General features: G+C 40.9%; 1 protein-coding gene across 1 annotated transcript in view; it reads right to left on the reverse strand.

Moving 5' to 3' along the window:
• LOC307265518 (matrix metalloproteinase-17-like) overlaps positions 1 to 11,244 on the reverse strand; it is a 58,723-nt gene extending 47,479 nt beyond the window's left edge. The window contains exon 1 of the mRNA XM_080047270.1: positions 10,662 to 11,244. Coding sequence (XP_079903396.1) covers positions 10,662 to 10,805 — 144 coding nt within the window. The 5' untranslated portion in view covers positions 10,806 to 11,244. The remainder of the gene's footprint in view (positions 1 to 10,661) is intronic.
• Between the last annotated feature and the right edge of the window lie 5,216 nt (positions 11,245 to 16,460).

The following is a 16,460-nucleotide window of genomic DNA, read 5'->3' on the forward strand; positions in this document are numbered from 1 at the left end:
TCCCGTTTAATAGAACAGAGAAATTGAGGTGGTAAAAGAGTGGGAAATAATCCATGCATATCCCATCACCATGCACATGACCTCTCTCTTCTTCTGTATATGTCCCATGCATGGTTGCATTCAGGATATAAAGCTCTTGGACTTGTGAAAAAAAAGCCTGTGAAAACACATCTCAAAAGAATATTTTTTCCTCTAGTGCCCAATTAACAATTAGCAGTGTTTTGCAGCTTATACACCCATACACCGATGGCAGCAGGGTACCGAGCAGAGTGCAGGTCAATCATCGGGAGCAATTTTGGGGTTCATTGTCTTGCCCGGGGAAACTTCAACAGGTGCTGCCAACCTCGCAATCAGTGGACGACCGCTCAACCCTCCTGAGCCACAGCCGCTCATTGTTGTTGATTGTTGTGGATTGTGAAATTGTAAAATGGTTGGATTCAAAATATGTTGCCCAGGTGAACATTCAACATGACAGCTGGTGTTTGTGATGTTTTTCTGCCTGTGTTCAGTCAATCCTATAGGCAGTCTACTGCAGCCTGTTAACTGCTCACATTAGTTATCTCAGATGGGACATTTTTCGCTTGCATTTTCAGCTCCAGTTATAGATTCTTTACGCTGCCTCGTGCTTTAATTAAATATTCATGGTTTTTGAATATTACCTCCCTAACAGAAAATTAGGACTTAATTCTGCTGTGTTAAATCAAGAGGTTTTTTAATAGTCAACCAGCAGTCAGGCTAAAACTGGATTTGATCAGAGAATGGTTCTGATTGTGTGGAGGGAGTAAACGCTCTTTAGCTCATTTTTCGTTTCACCTTCTATTACCAAAAGCACATTTAGGACTGTCCTCTGCGTCCCATTCTCCCCCTCCGTCACTCTTCTAGGGGATCTCTCATCTCTCACAAGCCCACATCATCGACAATCTTGCATCCTGATAGCAATCACAATGACCAAAACAAACTATATTACTCAACTGGAAGGTCAGAACAACATAATACACCAATGGCTCAACCTGTAAACAGACCACACAAACCTGGAACAGTTCACAGCAACCGTAACTGATGACCCAAGCCTAGACCTCATCTCAACACTATTGTAATCACTTGAGGAAAAAAAAACTGTTCTCTCAGCAAGATGGCCCCTTTAACTGTAATGAGCAGTACAATGTGATACACAACTTTTGGATGCATGACATCTGGATAAATCCCTCTCTTAACCACTCACAACCCCAACACAATCAGCCAAATTGTACTGAATACCTCAAATGTATCTGGCCCATTGATATGATATCTTTAGTACTATTTGTGCATGTTGTAAACAATATATCCAGTGGATCCACAATGGGCTTGGCAAATGGCACCTCCCCCGCTAAACAGATATGTGAAAACGCCTCCTTAACAAGAAGGTGTTATAAAGAATACAATACATATAATCTCTTATATCCCTTCTAGAGAGGACACCAAAGAACAAATTATCACTACCACAGTGGTAGGAATGAAGAGCCAGAGTTACAGTCTGTTTCTAGGCAGGGTTTGTGCCGCAAAATAATCTCCACATATTTTTTTTCCCAGATTGTATGCAGTGAATATGAAAGGGAGGCGACATAGAAAAGCAATGGCACACCATTAAAGTCATCAGTCAGAATCCGATCCCACTATGGTGCAAAGCAGATGGCAGACGCAACCCTGCTGAAACACTCAATCACTTCACCTCAGGAAGTGTTTGGCTCCTCTGCAGACACAATGCGCACATAATGGGGCATACAACGTTTGACTTGTTGACAGGATATACAGTACTTTTGGATGGATGTGCTTAGACTGAATGAAAAGTGCTTGAATCGGAAATGTAGTGGGAATGTCATTTTCAAGACACAGGAAAATCTGTTCCAATGTGCATGTTTGTGAGTGTGACAACGGGGACTGAGATTTGACTGTAAATGAACGGTCTAATCCCTGCATGGTTTAGGATCAGCCTATTGTACAGAGAGCATCAGATTCTCAACTCTTGTCTGTTCCTGGAGGCAGCAAGGAGGAAGGTGGAGAGGCGGAGATGTGAAGAGGTAGAGAGACAGAGAAAGGAGACGCCGATGAAATGAGAAAAAGAGAGATCGGCGGAGAAAGAAACACAGAAAGTGAAGGAAGTAGGAAAACATACAAAATGGAGACTGACAAGGAGAAAAAGAAGATAAATAAGAATAATGAGAATGTGAAACGGAAGATAAGGGAAACAGAAAGGGAAAGACTATAGCTCTATGCAGAAAAATAACCCAGATTATTGTGAGGAATAAGGTTGAATCAGGGCATCGGATAGCAAGTTTCCATGCAATGGAATTAGGCAGGGCCTCATTAATCAAGCATGTGTTAGTCCAGTTTTATGAGCAAAGCACACTTTCACTCCCATTTCCACACCAAAGTAAGCCAAGAAACTTTGAAGTCATAAAAGACACGCCTACATATTGTTTGGAACAATGCAAACAATGGCTGACCTTTCCTTGCTTGTTGATGTGAGAAATGGAACCTCTTTGCTGAGAGTGTAAAACTCTGGCTTGTCAGAAGATTCTGTTTGCCACAGGCAAAATTTGTTTCATTAGAGCCAGCAGCAACTCAGCCACACATTTACGAGGCCAAAACCAGTGGCATCCTTGTGCATATCCAATTCCTATCCGCTTTGCATTTTTTAAGCATTGGCACATTTCATTAAGAATTTAAGCAGCCCTAACACACACACAAATACACAACAACACACACACACACACACACACACACACACACACACACACACACACACACACACACACACACACACACACACGCCTGTATGTGCACCAACATACATTCTCCTAAACTTTTATTCAACCTTTTAAATGCTATGGCTGAATCCTTGACGGATGAATGGATGGGCATTTTTGTTACTGAATGACGGATTGAGGGATTATGTGACAATAGAAAGGGATTGGATAAATAGGAACCTGAGAGATTAAAGATAAACAAACTAAAGGAGCCAATTACAACATGCCCCTGTAACTGGAGCCTAATTTAACAGGCAGACATTTCAGTGGCTCCACTGAGAGAAAAAGCCCCCAAACCATCTTTGAAGTTATTCCCACTGTGGGCAGTAATGTGGCATGGCACCCAGCCAAAGCCAACAGACACAAGGACTGAGTAAAGCTCGCCCGGTGTTCCCCGTGATTTTGTCAGGATAAAGGAGAAGGCTATAAAGCTACACACAATATGCAAAAACACACACCTGACAGATCTGAACTATCAGAGTCAGTCTTCAATTTGTCCATTTATCATCTCCGTTTGTTTACCTGTATGTGCCTCGGGCGATCCATCTGAGCACATTTTCCAATGTGCACATGTTTGTGTTCCACTGTAAATGTCAGTTCTTGCATGTAGTTCATAATTAATGCTCTCTACGTGGGTAAAAGCACAAAGTTATCACATTTTAATTAATTTCAACTTTAACAAATGTGCCCATCATACTTTTTTTTTAGAAGGGTTACAGATTAAACAGGGTTTAGAGTGCTGTTTTTTAGAAGTATGTTGAAGGTGAGTTGGAGAGGTGGTGTAAAAAACTGTCAATTTATCTTGTATGCTCTTTTACACCGACTCATCTTTGACAAATCTACGTCACAACAAAAGGTCATCCCAGATTATACAAATGTTTTTCCATCAAAACTTCCATCAATCAGTTAATCAATAACACACAGAGATCGCTTTAATCTCTGTGACATTTACGGATATTGTTAAATGTCAATCAAATTCACTTTACAGAAACCTGGGGCAGTACACATTGTAAAATGGTATTTTACCATTCTACTAATGTGTATGTTGACTTTATTAATTACAATAGTCAAAATAATTATCTGTAGTTGAGAAACTGTAAAGCTAATTCAACTGCCATGTGAAGGTATTCCAGATGGTATCCATCTCTGTTACTTTCTTGCAAAGTTCAAAGCCGTTGGAGGGAAAATGGACATGGGTATGTATGTATTTGTGGATTGTCCTTGCATGCAGTTCATAATGCCCACACGAAAGCCATTAAATAGCTGCCATGTGTTGCTATAGAGATCTTTTTACAGAGAAGACAATGTCTCCCCGGTGTTAGCTGAGGAATGCATGGCAACTGGCATGTCTACAGCAAGTATGCACATGCAAAAATACACACACATGTATGTGTGTGTTCATTTCTAAAACGTGTTTGACTCTATTTCGAGACTGAACCCCAGGCTCTGTTCTTAACTTTGACCCAATTGTACAACTAAGCCTAGCCCAGACTGCAATTCACACAATCAACTGCAATTCACTCAATCATGAGTACCACTTATATTTCAGCAGACTGTTAGTGGCTCATTACAGTCAGTATCAACAGTGGACTACAGAAATTGGGGCCTAATTGACAGTGAGAGTTGGATGGAGACAAAGCTTATCTCTGTCACCCAACCCAGATTTCTCTCAGCCTTCCTCCGCCTCCTCTTTTATTCTCCTCACTTCACTCGGACCTTCAGCGAAATTAGATCATGAACGCACAACGGTCTTCAAGTTGACTCCACAGACGGTTAGCAATCACGGTCATCCATTCCTTCTTCCATTTCTTTTTTGCTTGCCCTCTCTCTGCGTGACTTGTAAAGAAATGACAAATGCTAATGAGAGACAAACGATGAGATCACCAGTGTGGCAGTGACGCACACACCCACACGCGCAACCATGCATACACACTGTTCATGCACGACACACGAGAAGACACTGACATGCACTGACACACAAAACCACATTTATTATAATTCTGCCAATCTCTGCAAGCAATTTCAGAGTAGCTTTGTTGTTCCTTTTGGGTTTTCTTGATCGTGCTATTAAAACGGTCTATTGGCAGTTCGGTTGGCGGGCAATGGATTATTTTAGGCTTCAGCATGCAAGCCAGCACAACACCAGAAACCACTGTAATTGCAAGATCTGGTTGGTCCTTTGAATAGCAATGGCAAGCGAAACCTTGATCTGGTCGAGGACAAGAAGGAGAGGCGGGCCTCCTCGGGTTAAAATAGAACTGTCCACATGGAGTTGATTTGAGGTTTTCTATATGGGGAGCCCTGGAGTGGGCCTGCTCATGTAATAAAGAAAGTTGAAGGCAATGGAAAAAGACTATCGCGTGCAGCTCTGTTGAGGAAAACAGAACTCCCTTCCCCACTTTATTAAACCCATCACTACTGTAAAATCAAACAAGCATAGCCGGGGTGGAACTGTAATGTGTTGTGACTGCAGCTGCAGCTTTTATCATGAAATGAAAAGGCAAATACACTGATAAGATGCAGCCAAGAGTTGTCGAGTCAGAGAAGTACTCATCCATAGTTCAGTTCAATCATTGTGCTATTACATAAAGTAACACAGCAGAGATAATGCATTATTTTCTTTGTAATTGTTTCTGAAATGCCCATGCCAAACAAGAACAAATTTCCCCAGAGCACTAGTAGCCGATTTCAGAAAAACATCTATACACAGGTCTGGAGTTTTGGGCCAGTTTTGATTTTGCTCATAGATTAGTCCCACAAAAGTTAGGCATTTTCACAAAAACTTAACCATCAGTCCTGCTCATTGGTGACGTGAAGCTTGCACACCGATTAGCATATCTCAAGTCAGTCAACAGACAACCATTTATTCATATTTAGGCTGTAAATAATGTTCTGATTAGAACAGCTGCCTCTGTTTTTATTGTTTATGATGCCCTTGTAAATATATAACATTTTCAAAAGCTGATCTTACTAGTGAAGGGGTTAGTCAAATGATTTGAATTGAGGAATCTTGAGTAAGGTCTTTTCATATCTGAAAGTCTGAAAAAAGATCTGTGTTTTTGTTAAACTGTATACATTTAATCCAGTTAGTTTGGACTTCCCATTGCATTTATGCAAGTACACTATCATCAACTATCATCAACCATCAGCACTACAGCCTAACTCAGAACAAAGACCTTTCTTTATTTTGCCCAAGGAAACATTTCTGAGCCTGAATATCAAGTCAGTTGAAGTACTGAGCCTTGCCAAGGCATCCAAGGCCTGTTTCACTACATTTTGTAGAGCTAAATTGTGTGGAATTATTTCAGAGGGCACACATTTGCTGCTGTAGTGGACGGAGCTGAGCTGGTTGATGTGTTTGCACAGTCAGCTCTAGTCAAAGTTTATCTTTGTGAAACATTCCCAAGGTCAGCCAGAATCGGTACCACAGTAACAGACAGGGATTTACAATGTTGGTCAAAGCCAAGGCTAGAAACGTATGCAGTGCTCACCTGCTATCTATAAAATGACGTAGTATAATATCAACCTTAAATGTATCTGGTGTTGTCATTGACTAAAAAGCAGAAGTGCTGCAGCTGCCGCACATCAGTCCCGCACCGCCATACTGCCAATAAACTGCCAGGGCTCTTAAAATCCTTGTTGAAATGGCCTCTAAGGATATAATAAACTCTGACAATCTCCTCGGAAACTTGCAACCCCCTGGAGAACTTTTACACTTAGCAAACCTGCATTGACAGACTGGATAAGAGTGGGTTGAAGGGGCTGGTTGATTTTTCATAGTAACTCCCTTTTCCTGAGAAACTTAGAATGTGCTTTATTTGCTATATAGACCTTTGTGCTCTCTGGCAATCGCTACTCAATGACACATTCTATCATGCTGTGTAGTCATCTCCCACTTGACGTTGATGATATATAAGCCACATGATGCGGTGCTCTAGACAGAAAGGTCAGACAGCTTAATGGAAGTGGGACGTCGGTGCTGGAGGTATCTTGGCATGAAACTGCAATGTAGCATTGTTTGCACTTCTACCTATCTGCATGTTGCCACCACTGTTTGAGACAATTAGATTGGATTGGTAGAAATGAAGCCTTCTAGCTGGATTGGAAGAAGGAAATTGAAGCTTGAGGGGACAGCATGATACTGGCGACCGAGAGAGGCAAAGAGAAAGTAATGAGTGGTGGAGGTACTGGTGCCGCACAAGCTAGCTGCATGAGAATCCAGTATTATGATGACAAGCAGAGAGGGAGAGTGGTGGAAGTAGGTGGAGGAGGGTAACTTCTACCAAGGTTTGTTTTCCCTCTTCTTGTCAGTGGACACGGGACCAGATGGTATTCTCCTTGCGAAAAATTAGAGAGCCAATTGAGAATTGGAAGCAGACTGGCAGGGTGTGGTTGCCCCATGGGGCCAACTATGTGCTCTCCTTTAGTTTTATTTCTTTACAACACATAAAAAATGACAGAAATTACATTTCCCTGGTTAAATGCTACAAAGACATTATTTGAGTGCAATTTCTTAAAGATCAAATAGTATTTAAGGAACTTCAATGAGCCGTTGACCACAATCTCAGGACAGCAGCTAAAGTAAATACAGAACTCTTTCTGAAGGCCAATAGTCCCCCTAAGGAGCTTAGCAGTTCTGGGTTACTCCACCAAGAGTAAAATGATATGATGAGCGGAAAAACCTACAGCAGATTACAGTGTAGCTGTTATGTAGAAATTCCCTAAAATGCTGAAATGGCAAATTTCCACTCTGCAGTGATACATTGGTGTATAAAACAGCAAAACCAGGAAACGGATGCCTCAGAGCTGTGCCTAAGGTTGGGGTTGAGTTAATTACAGACCAAGTGTACAGCAGTTACTGATAGAGATGGAAATATCCAGCGCTCAAGCGATGCAGCCCGCTAGCTCTGAAGTGTAACAGGGCCGAGGGAGCAGCAGAGCTGGGGATCAGAACATGGTTCTGTGCGTACATTGGTTGTTTATGTGGACCAAAAGTCCCAAATGTATAGCTGTTATGAACACAACTGGTGGAGAACCACTCATACCCCAACAACCAATTATCCGTCTGCTCTCAACAGCTGAGAGCAATTCCATCAATGCAAGAAGAAGTCTTATTTAAAAGTCAATCAGTTCGTCTCAGGGGAGGAGTGTGTCTGTGGACGGGCGCCCATCTGCTCATGTGTCCATCAAACTCCCTTTGGTTGTCCTAAACCACAGTCACACTAATCCAGCAGCCTGTGGAAAATCTGTGTCTGCCGTTGTTGAGCGGACCAGTTATCACACTCTGGTGTACCATTCGCTCAGATGATGACAACAGTACACTGTAAAAGGTTCCTCACAAAACACACTCACATATAAACGGAAGAAAGGAATTTACTTCTAACTCGATTGGCGAATATTAACTTTTTTCTTGCAATAATGCCAAGCATTTGTTGGTACTAGCTTCTTTGAAAATGTTCTCATCTCTGTTTGATATCATTGTACAATTTTTGAATGTTGGTCGGAAAAAATATTGAAAGACCTCAACTTTGGTTGTCAGAAACTGTGATTGGTATTTCTTTCTAGATTTTATAGACAAACCAACTAATCAATCAATCAATCAATCAATCAGCAGATTCATCAATAATGGTCTTTATAATAATATTGTATTGCTTCTATTTTTCTAACCATCAAATCCCCCTCTTCTCCACTTCAAAGATGCTTAGACATGATTGTTCCAAGTTGCTCCAAACTTGAGTTTACAAACCCACAGTGTGGTTTCAATCATCAACCTAAAGAAGGACCTAAAGAAAGAGGAATACTCTTAATTTAAACCTGCATTAAGTAACACTTTGGGTAATAACACAACCTCCACTGTTTTCCAACAATGCAAAAGGTTTGTTTTGTAAAGCAAGTCTCATCGGGAATACAGATATAGCACTACTGCTCATTGTTTGTAGGTCCGTAAAAAGCCTTGGGCAGTTGCTCCCCTGCACGGCGGCTCATACATACCATATGAAATAATGGAGAGTTGCAATATAGACCTACACCATGGCTGAGTTGAATATCAGATCTATAAGAGTGCTTTCACAATAGTCGGTGAACCACACAAAGAACAAATCAGCAGTGAGTATCACTCTTGCACTGGATATGCGGAGAGGACAAGGAGTGATACCCGCACGCTGCTGGATGTTTGCTCACACACTAAACAGAGCTTGACAGTATCAAGGCAGATTTAAGGATTGCCTGAGCAAACACCAGATCATTTACATCCAATATGTTGAATCTCCAGTGAACGATACAAACTGCAACAACAATATTTAGTTGTAATTTACGACCTACAGCTGCTGGATCTTTGGTTTGACTGAAAGATTGCAACCTTGTATTTGACCAATAATCCAAAAGTGCTTTTTTTTCGCCCAAAAAGGAAAGTAATCTGTTACACGCCCTACATGCTCCCCCAGGGATACGACCTGTAACCTTATTGTCTGCACATCCTAACCATTACCTAATGAAATGTGTAGAAGACTCAGTCAGCTGCTCCTCTCTGTGCACTGCAGTCCTGCACAGCACAGTGTGTCTCTCCTCGGAAAAGTTTAGAGACATTAAATAGAAAAATGTGTGGAGAAGAGGGACACTTTATGTGTGCAGCTAAGAGTATTCGAGACGAAGAAGATGAATGGTTGTCTGCTTGTGACACACATCTTTACAGATTCAATGGATGTGGTCCGGCAATAGAAACTCCTCAAACTTATGTAGCACCAAAAAACAAGATAAGCTAGGGAGCTGGAGAGAGAGAGAGAGAGAGAGGATTCATGAATAGCAGTATAATACAAATCCATTCCAATTCTTCGAGGAGCCAATTTGATTTGGACACTGGTGATGGTAAATTAGGTAAAAAGAAGCATACACATGAGAAATGCATGTTTGTATTAGAGCCAGGAAAGCAAACAATTAAAAAGGGGGTGATCTCAAGAGTTACTAATTAGCAGATACTTGTTTTATCAGCAGATGCTCTGCTCATTAGACTCCAAATACAAACCTACTGATGACAATATCATGTTACAACTTTAATTCTCTTAGATGCGGACCACTGGAAGGGTTGGATTGATTCTAATTTGTAAAACTACCATGTGGCATCCATTCACAAAATAAATGAGGTACTGTTACTCATTTGAAATATGAAAAACCCCTAAATGCACAGCTCACTCCATTTATATTAATATCTTACAATTCTAAATATTAAGAATTGCCTATTGTATGTAATTGGTTCTGAAGGATCTGCTTCTCCATCACATTTTCATTTGAGCAGCAACCCCTTTAATTGTTAAAGGTTAGCACCATGTGACAGATTGGAGCAGTATTTTAGAGGCATGACTGAGAAAAGGGAAATAGCCAATAACGTCTTCTGGCAGGGGTTGTCAATGTGCTGGAAGTCAGACCCGTTTGCCATTCATTAGTGCAGGATATGCACTATGTCAGCATGCTGTGTGTGGAGAAGAGGTCGATAATCCGCCGACTCGAGGCAAATACATTCACGTTTATTTATTGCAAGCCATTATGGGGATCCTGATTCCCGCTTTGGGAGAACAGGCTACCTGTTTTGTTCTCCATCACATCCAGCCCGCAACAACGCCAAGCTGCCCCCAGCGCATTGGACTGCTGAGTGATGTTTAAAATTCAGATCAAGTGTGGGGAGGACAGCATTTGGCTCAGACATCCAAAAAGCAGGGTTAACTTTCCTCTCTAAAAGATGGGCATGGTAGAGAGGCAGACCAGCCTACATGCCCAGTGGCGTGATAGCACAGTGGTGACACAATGTGCAAAAGTATTAGTAAGTACCAAAACTTCCCTCCCCCTCCCCACAACCACCATAACATAAGGTACAAAACTTACCACCCCCGTGTCCAGCTGATCCGTGGTCAGAGAAGGAGCCCCTCCAGTCAGAGGTAAAAACCACAATATCGGCACCAGCAGCAGCAGCAGCAGCATGTCCGGAGAAATATTCCTCATCCACTTGTGAAGAAGCAGAGAAAGCATGATGCCCTTTAAGACAGGCTGATCCCGCAGGGCTCAGACACCGACCCCGACAGCAGCATCAAGGGGAGAAATCACACGCCGACCTTCCTGCAAAGTGAGCCCGAATGAGTCTACCTCACTGTTGAGCGCAAACACATGAAACACATTAAAACCGGCGGCGGTAAGCGCGTTATAGGTTTTCAAGTTTGTTTGGGTGGATAAAAACGGCACTTGTAACTATCCTATCAACTGCGTGGTCATAATCAAAAGGAGGGGAGGGTGTGTGTGCGTGAGGTAGGACATGAGTCTTGTTGTCCTATACCAAGTCCATCAGAGGTGATATCCCTGCAGCAAGAAGCGCGAGCTCCGCTCCTAGTCCAGCAGTGTGCCTCGAGCTCTGGAAAATGAAAGCAGCTGCGCGCGGTTTTTGTCCCGAGCAAGTAGCAGCAGCAGCAGCAGTGTTCGCTGACGCACACGCAGTGAGAGTGAGTGAGTGAGTGAGTATTTGGCCCGAAGGATTCAGGGGAGCTGTGTGACGGAGGGAGGAAATGAGAGAGAGAGCGACACAGAGAGAGAGAGATAGATAGAGAGAGAGAGGGGGGGGGTCTTCTTAGTTGACTTTTTGGTCCACTTGGACACCGCTGAATTCATGACGCGCTTCGTGCGTAATTTGAGAGTCTCATGGGTTCAGACCCAAAGCACAAATCACAATTTGTCAGTGTTGCTCTATTATCGTTATTTGATAAATAATGTTAATGCTGCTAGTGGTCTTGACAGGCTTTGGTCTGAATCCCGTTTTGAACTAGTTGCCTTAATTTCCTTTATCTTTACCAGGCAGCGCCTTAACCAAAGAGGAGTTACAATAAATGAATTTATGTAATGCATGAATCAAGTGCTCCTGCAGCAGGCTGCTTGTGTTTTTGAATATAATACATAGTATATCCTCTTTCAGTCTTTCTGCCCTTTACGTGAACGTAAAGATGTCAGTCGGATCCAAGTTTTCGGGAAAGTATAGCAACACATTTTAAAAGTGATACTATCATAATACAGACTTTTAATTATAAAGTCAACCATATACTTTCAAAGAGTTAAATGGCACCCATTTAAATGTATGTATCAGCAGAAGCTAAGTCACTGAAGTGGAGAAATTGCATATGTATCTGAAGTGCAAAGATGTTTTATTTTGTACACCTCATTACACTTCTATTTCACTATATTAAAAAAAGAAACATCACTCGAAAGCCCAAAACAATTTACTGAGCAGCAAAGATAATTATTTTACGAAACAGCGGTATCGTCTTGATGCTTTCTTCTTCTGAGAAAATCCTAATGCACTTACTTATTTATTTTGTGTTTCATAATATTCAAATCCACCAGGTAAGGCAGTGACATACTTTGATGACCAAGAGAGATTTAAAACCGCTCAACGTGTCTGACTCGTCGTATAGAAGAAACATTATGGTAATTGTAGCATCTGAATATCATGTCTCATGTCTGCAGGCAAACAGAAACTTCAGTCACACAGTTTTAAGAGAGGGTTTAAACAGCCATTTAAGCATCTGTGTGTTGGCTCAGTCCCAGTCTTTAGTGTTTCACCATTTTAAGACTATTTCCCGGAGAAGATTTTGCTCATTCTCTTCAATCAAATCCTATAATGAAAAACCCATTGCCTAGTGTGAACGTGGACTGAATTGAGTGTGTTGGCTGCCATTGTTGTAACATAGTTAAATATTTGTTGCAGCATTTTTGCCATGTCTGGCACTGCACTCCAATGATATACCATATTGTATCCCCGAGGAGTGACGTCAATGTTTTTGTTGTTGTTGTGTCTAAGTTGGCTGCTGTTTGCACATGGAGACCGTGTTGGATAATTGTTAACAGTAGCTTATTCACTTGAGTGTCAACAAACTATTAATCGAAACGGGCTTGTTATTCTCTGTCTGTGTCTGTGTGTGTATGTGTGTATGTGTGTCTGTGTGTATGTGTGTGCTGAAAGATTAATACACCTAAAATAAATGTAGCTTTGGAATAGAAATGATTGAACAACTTGTCATTGTGAAGTTAGATTAGGCACATTGATAAAGCTTATTAATGTACGTGCTCTGCACTTTGATAATGGATGCAAAGTTACTACAATCAAAAGACATTCCCATCATTTACATAAATACAGAAACATTTCTGACTGATATCTTTACATTCTGGCTTAACAGTGGCAAGAAACATAACAATCCTTTTTTCTGACTTTTGAAACCATTCTGAGCTTTAGGTTGCGTTCCGAATCGCATACTCTTTCTTTTTTCTATTCTACATACTACATCCGACGATAAAAAGAATCTAGTTAGGATGCAGTAGGCATACTATTGGGACATACTTTACTCTCTTATTTCATCATAACATTGCGCCTTGATCTTGCCTCTTGCTTTTATATCCGTCGCATCCCCGTTTGTTTTCATATGGAGGCTTCGTCGATGTTACGTCACTTCACGTGCGCACTGGATTGTGGGTCAGAATCGCCCAAATAGGATGCACTTTTCAACACTAACGATCTTGGCCGCATGAAGTAGGACATCCGGGTACTTCTTCTAACCATCCTAAATCTGGCCACAAGAATCGGGACATCCTAAATCTTTTTTCTACATACTATATAGTAGAAAGTATGCGATTCGGAACGCAACCTTAGTTTCCCATTGAGATACACAGCCAGTATACCAACGTTAAAGGTTGGTTACATGCAACCCCCCCCCCCCACCCCACACAGGGAAGTTTGAATGTTAATACACCTGTTTAGGTCTGCCAATGTGTATGAGCTTTACAGTAAATAATGATTCCAATAAAATCTATTTAGTTTGGAGGTGTTGTCAATATCACTCCAGGGATTGAACTCTATGATGGTAATGGATGAGGTGTAGTAAATCAAACGCACACGGTGTATGCGCGGGTGTCACTCCCTCCAATGCATCCTATTCCACCTCCACATCCCTCTCCTTCTTCCTAAGTGTCTCTCATCCAATCTTTCTGTCACACACTTTGATGTAGAGTTCCAGCAAGTCCACGGCAGCTCGGGGGGGGCTGCTCCACCATTTGAATCTACAGTGGATTCTCTGCCGCAGACTTTTTCAGGCCTTTGTGCACTCTTTCTGCGAGTAAACTTTGCTCCAGGAAATAATACATAATTCATGTGTTTGTGTCTTTTAAAAGTGGGATAGCAGGGAGGCCACAAATGTACAAAAAAAAAAAAAACAAACACAAAGAAAACAGAAACTGACACTAGAAAGATGTTCCTCCTGAGGTCTTAGTGCTTCTTTCTTACTTTTGAAAATAAATATTTGTACAACAATATTTTGATCGGATTCTATTCATCCAGATGAGTTGTGTTTTGGGTAAAATAACCTCGCAGCAGCTTAGACAGCATGACATCGCTTCTCTTTTCTCTCGCTCTCTGTCTAGCAATTTGAAATTGACGGCCTGAATTTTTCTAAATAACTTCTCACACGCACTTCGGTACAGTTACACACACAGCTGTGGTAGGCACTTCTTTTTTTAGGCAGAGGGTATAAATAGGCAACCTGTGGGACATTCTTGTCACTCTACGCCATGAGTGGGAAGCAGTCACCGTGCCTGTTGATGGACATCCCGCTAACACAGCTGTTGTATTTAATGACATGTTTTCATGTAAATTCAAGTCATCAAGACAATGTTTGTTGGAAATTTGATATTTGAGCTTTAACTTAACCACGTGTAAAGTAGCTAAGTACATTTTCTAAAATAAAGTATTCTGCTACGTCGCTCATTGTTGTGACACTTCATATTTTTCAAACAGCTAATAAGTCCTTTTTTCCTCCAGGGTTTTGTACAGGAATGTTACTGCATGATCTCATCTCATGGGATATGAGATGGAAGGTGGCACCATACAGTCTATGGTGCCATCATGTCTGGCCAGTGTTGATGTAGCCTACTGTATATGCAGACTATGGTACTGATGCTGACTAAAAAGTACTAAACACAGGGGTGTAAATACAAGACAAGATATCTTGTAAGTGTGCATTTATTCCGTTAATCTGAATTTACTTGACTTGCCCTATATAAATGCTGACTGGCATGTGATTGGCTAAAAGACAAGAGAAGGGATAATCATTGAGTGCAAATCATTCCTAGAAAATGTATTACACATTATTGCCTCATTGATTAATTTTATACAATTGAATAATGTTACACTATTTATTTTATATTGAATAATTTCTTTATTTAAAATAGTAGGGGAGAACGGGGTAATTTGTCACACGGGTTGGTTGTCACAATCGTTATATCTCGGAACCAGAAGGCGCTGTCTGTGATATTTTGGTATGTAAATATCCAGAATTGGGATCAGAGGTCACCTACATAGTCTTACTTGGAGTTAGACTGCTGAATTTGAGGTGAGACGACTGTTTGTGTTTTTCATGTCAAATTGAAAATATTTAGCTCCTCTATATTTTTCTTCTAGGCTTTTACACAATGGGTTTATAACAAAACACTTGTTACCCTAAACAAGTGTGAAGGGTAAACTATAGTTTAGATTGTGGTTAGAAAGCTAATTAATTGTCAGATGGTTGTTGGCCTTGATGCTAGCAAGAAATTCAAGTTGGGGTTGGTCGTCACATTTTTTGGGGGGTTGGTTGTCACATGTTATCTCAAGGCTGCAGCCAGAAAAGGAACCCAATAACGAAATAAATTGTCAAGCTGTATCCTCACTGACACCACAGAGAAGGAAAGAATAGAGCAGGAAAAGGCAGCTAGCATGCAAAAGAAAAAAGGGCAACAAAATCAAAACAACCCAGTGCATCCCAAACTAGACCAGCTGACAAGGCTACAGTAAGTTATGTAGGCCTATTTGTCAACTTGACAATGCAATTAAACTTTCAAATTTAGTTCTGCTTCCTTGCCTTATTTTCAAGATTATTCCCATTAAGATAACATTGTGACAAACAACCCCATAGTGTGTGACGACCGACCCCTTGATGGGGTTGGTTGTCACAATGTGTAAGGGTGTCTTTGATGATTAATTTCTTCTTTATTACAATAAGATAGAAAAAGTGAGGGGTTCACATTTCAAGCCAACACCTTAAGCTTCAATTTAATGTAGGAACGACTATTGAAAGATGTTTAGGTGATAAGCAATTCCCACTAGAGTAAAAAGTGTGCCTACTTACCCCGTTCTCCCCTACTTTCTAGGGCTCCTTACAGCTCCAATCCTCCCGTATGAAATATGTGCTTTCTGCACTAATTCTGTTTTCCTGTCAGTGTGTGAAAACAGATAAGAGATTATTAATATCTTTATTATCAGGATTAGTTTATGGAGGATTCTTGTAAGTAGTGCAATTCTGTTTTTCGGGGTATAATCTAAAGTTAATTTAAATGCCAAGTCACACTTAAACATGATTTAGTTTAATTTAATCTGATTAATAAAACTAAACTGTTAATAACACATTATTTGAAAACATTTTCGTAAGCCCTACTTTGCCAATGAAGTTATGGGTAAGCTGAGGTTTTTAGCCAGTTCAGTTCTGCAAGAAAAGCTGGGCTTGGACATTCTCTGTTGCTCGGTGAGCTCACACACTTTATGGGAGTTAAAGTTAAAAGTCTGGAGATATTGATCATTTAACAAAATGCATACAAATTTCATTTTCACAAAGTGTG

The sequence above is a fragment of the Ammodytes marinus genome (genome assembly GCF_949987685.1).
Source record: "Ammodytes marinus genome assembly, chromosome: 18".
NCBI classification, from domain to species: Eukaryota; Metazoa; Chordata; class Actinopteri; order Uranoscopiformes; family Ammodytidae; genus Ammodytes; species Ammodytes marinus.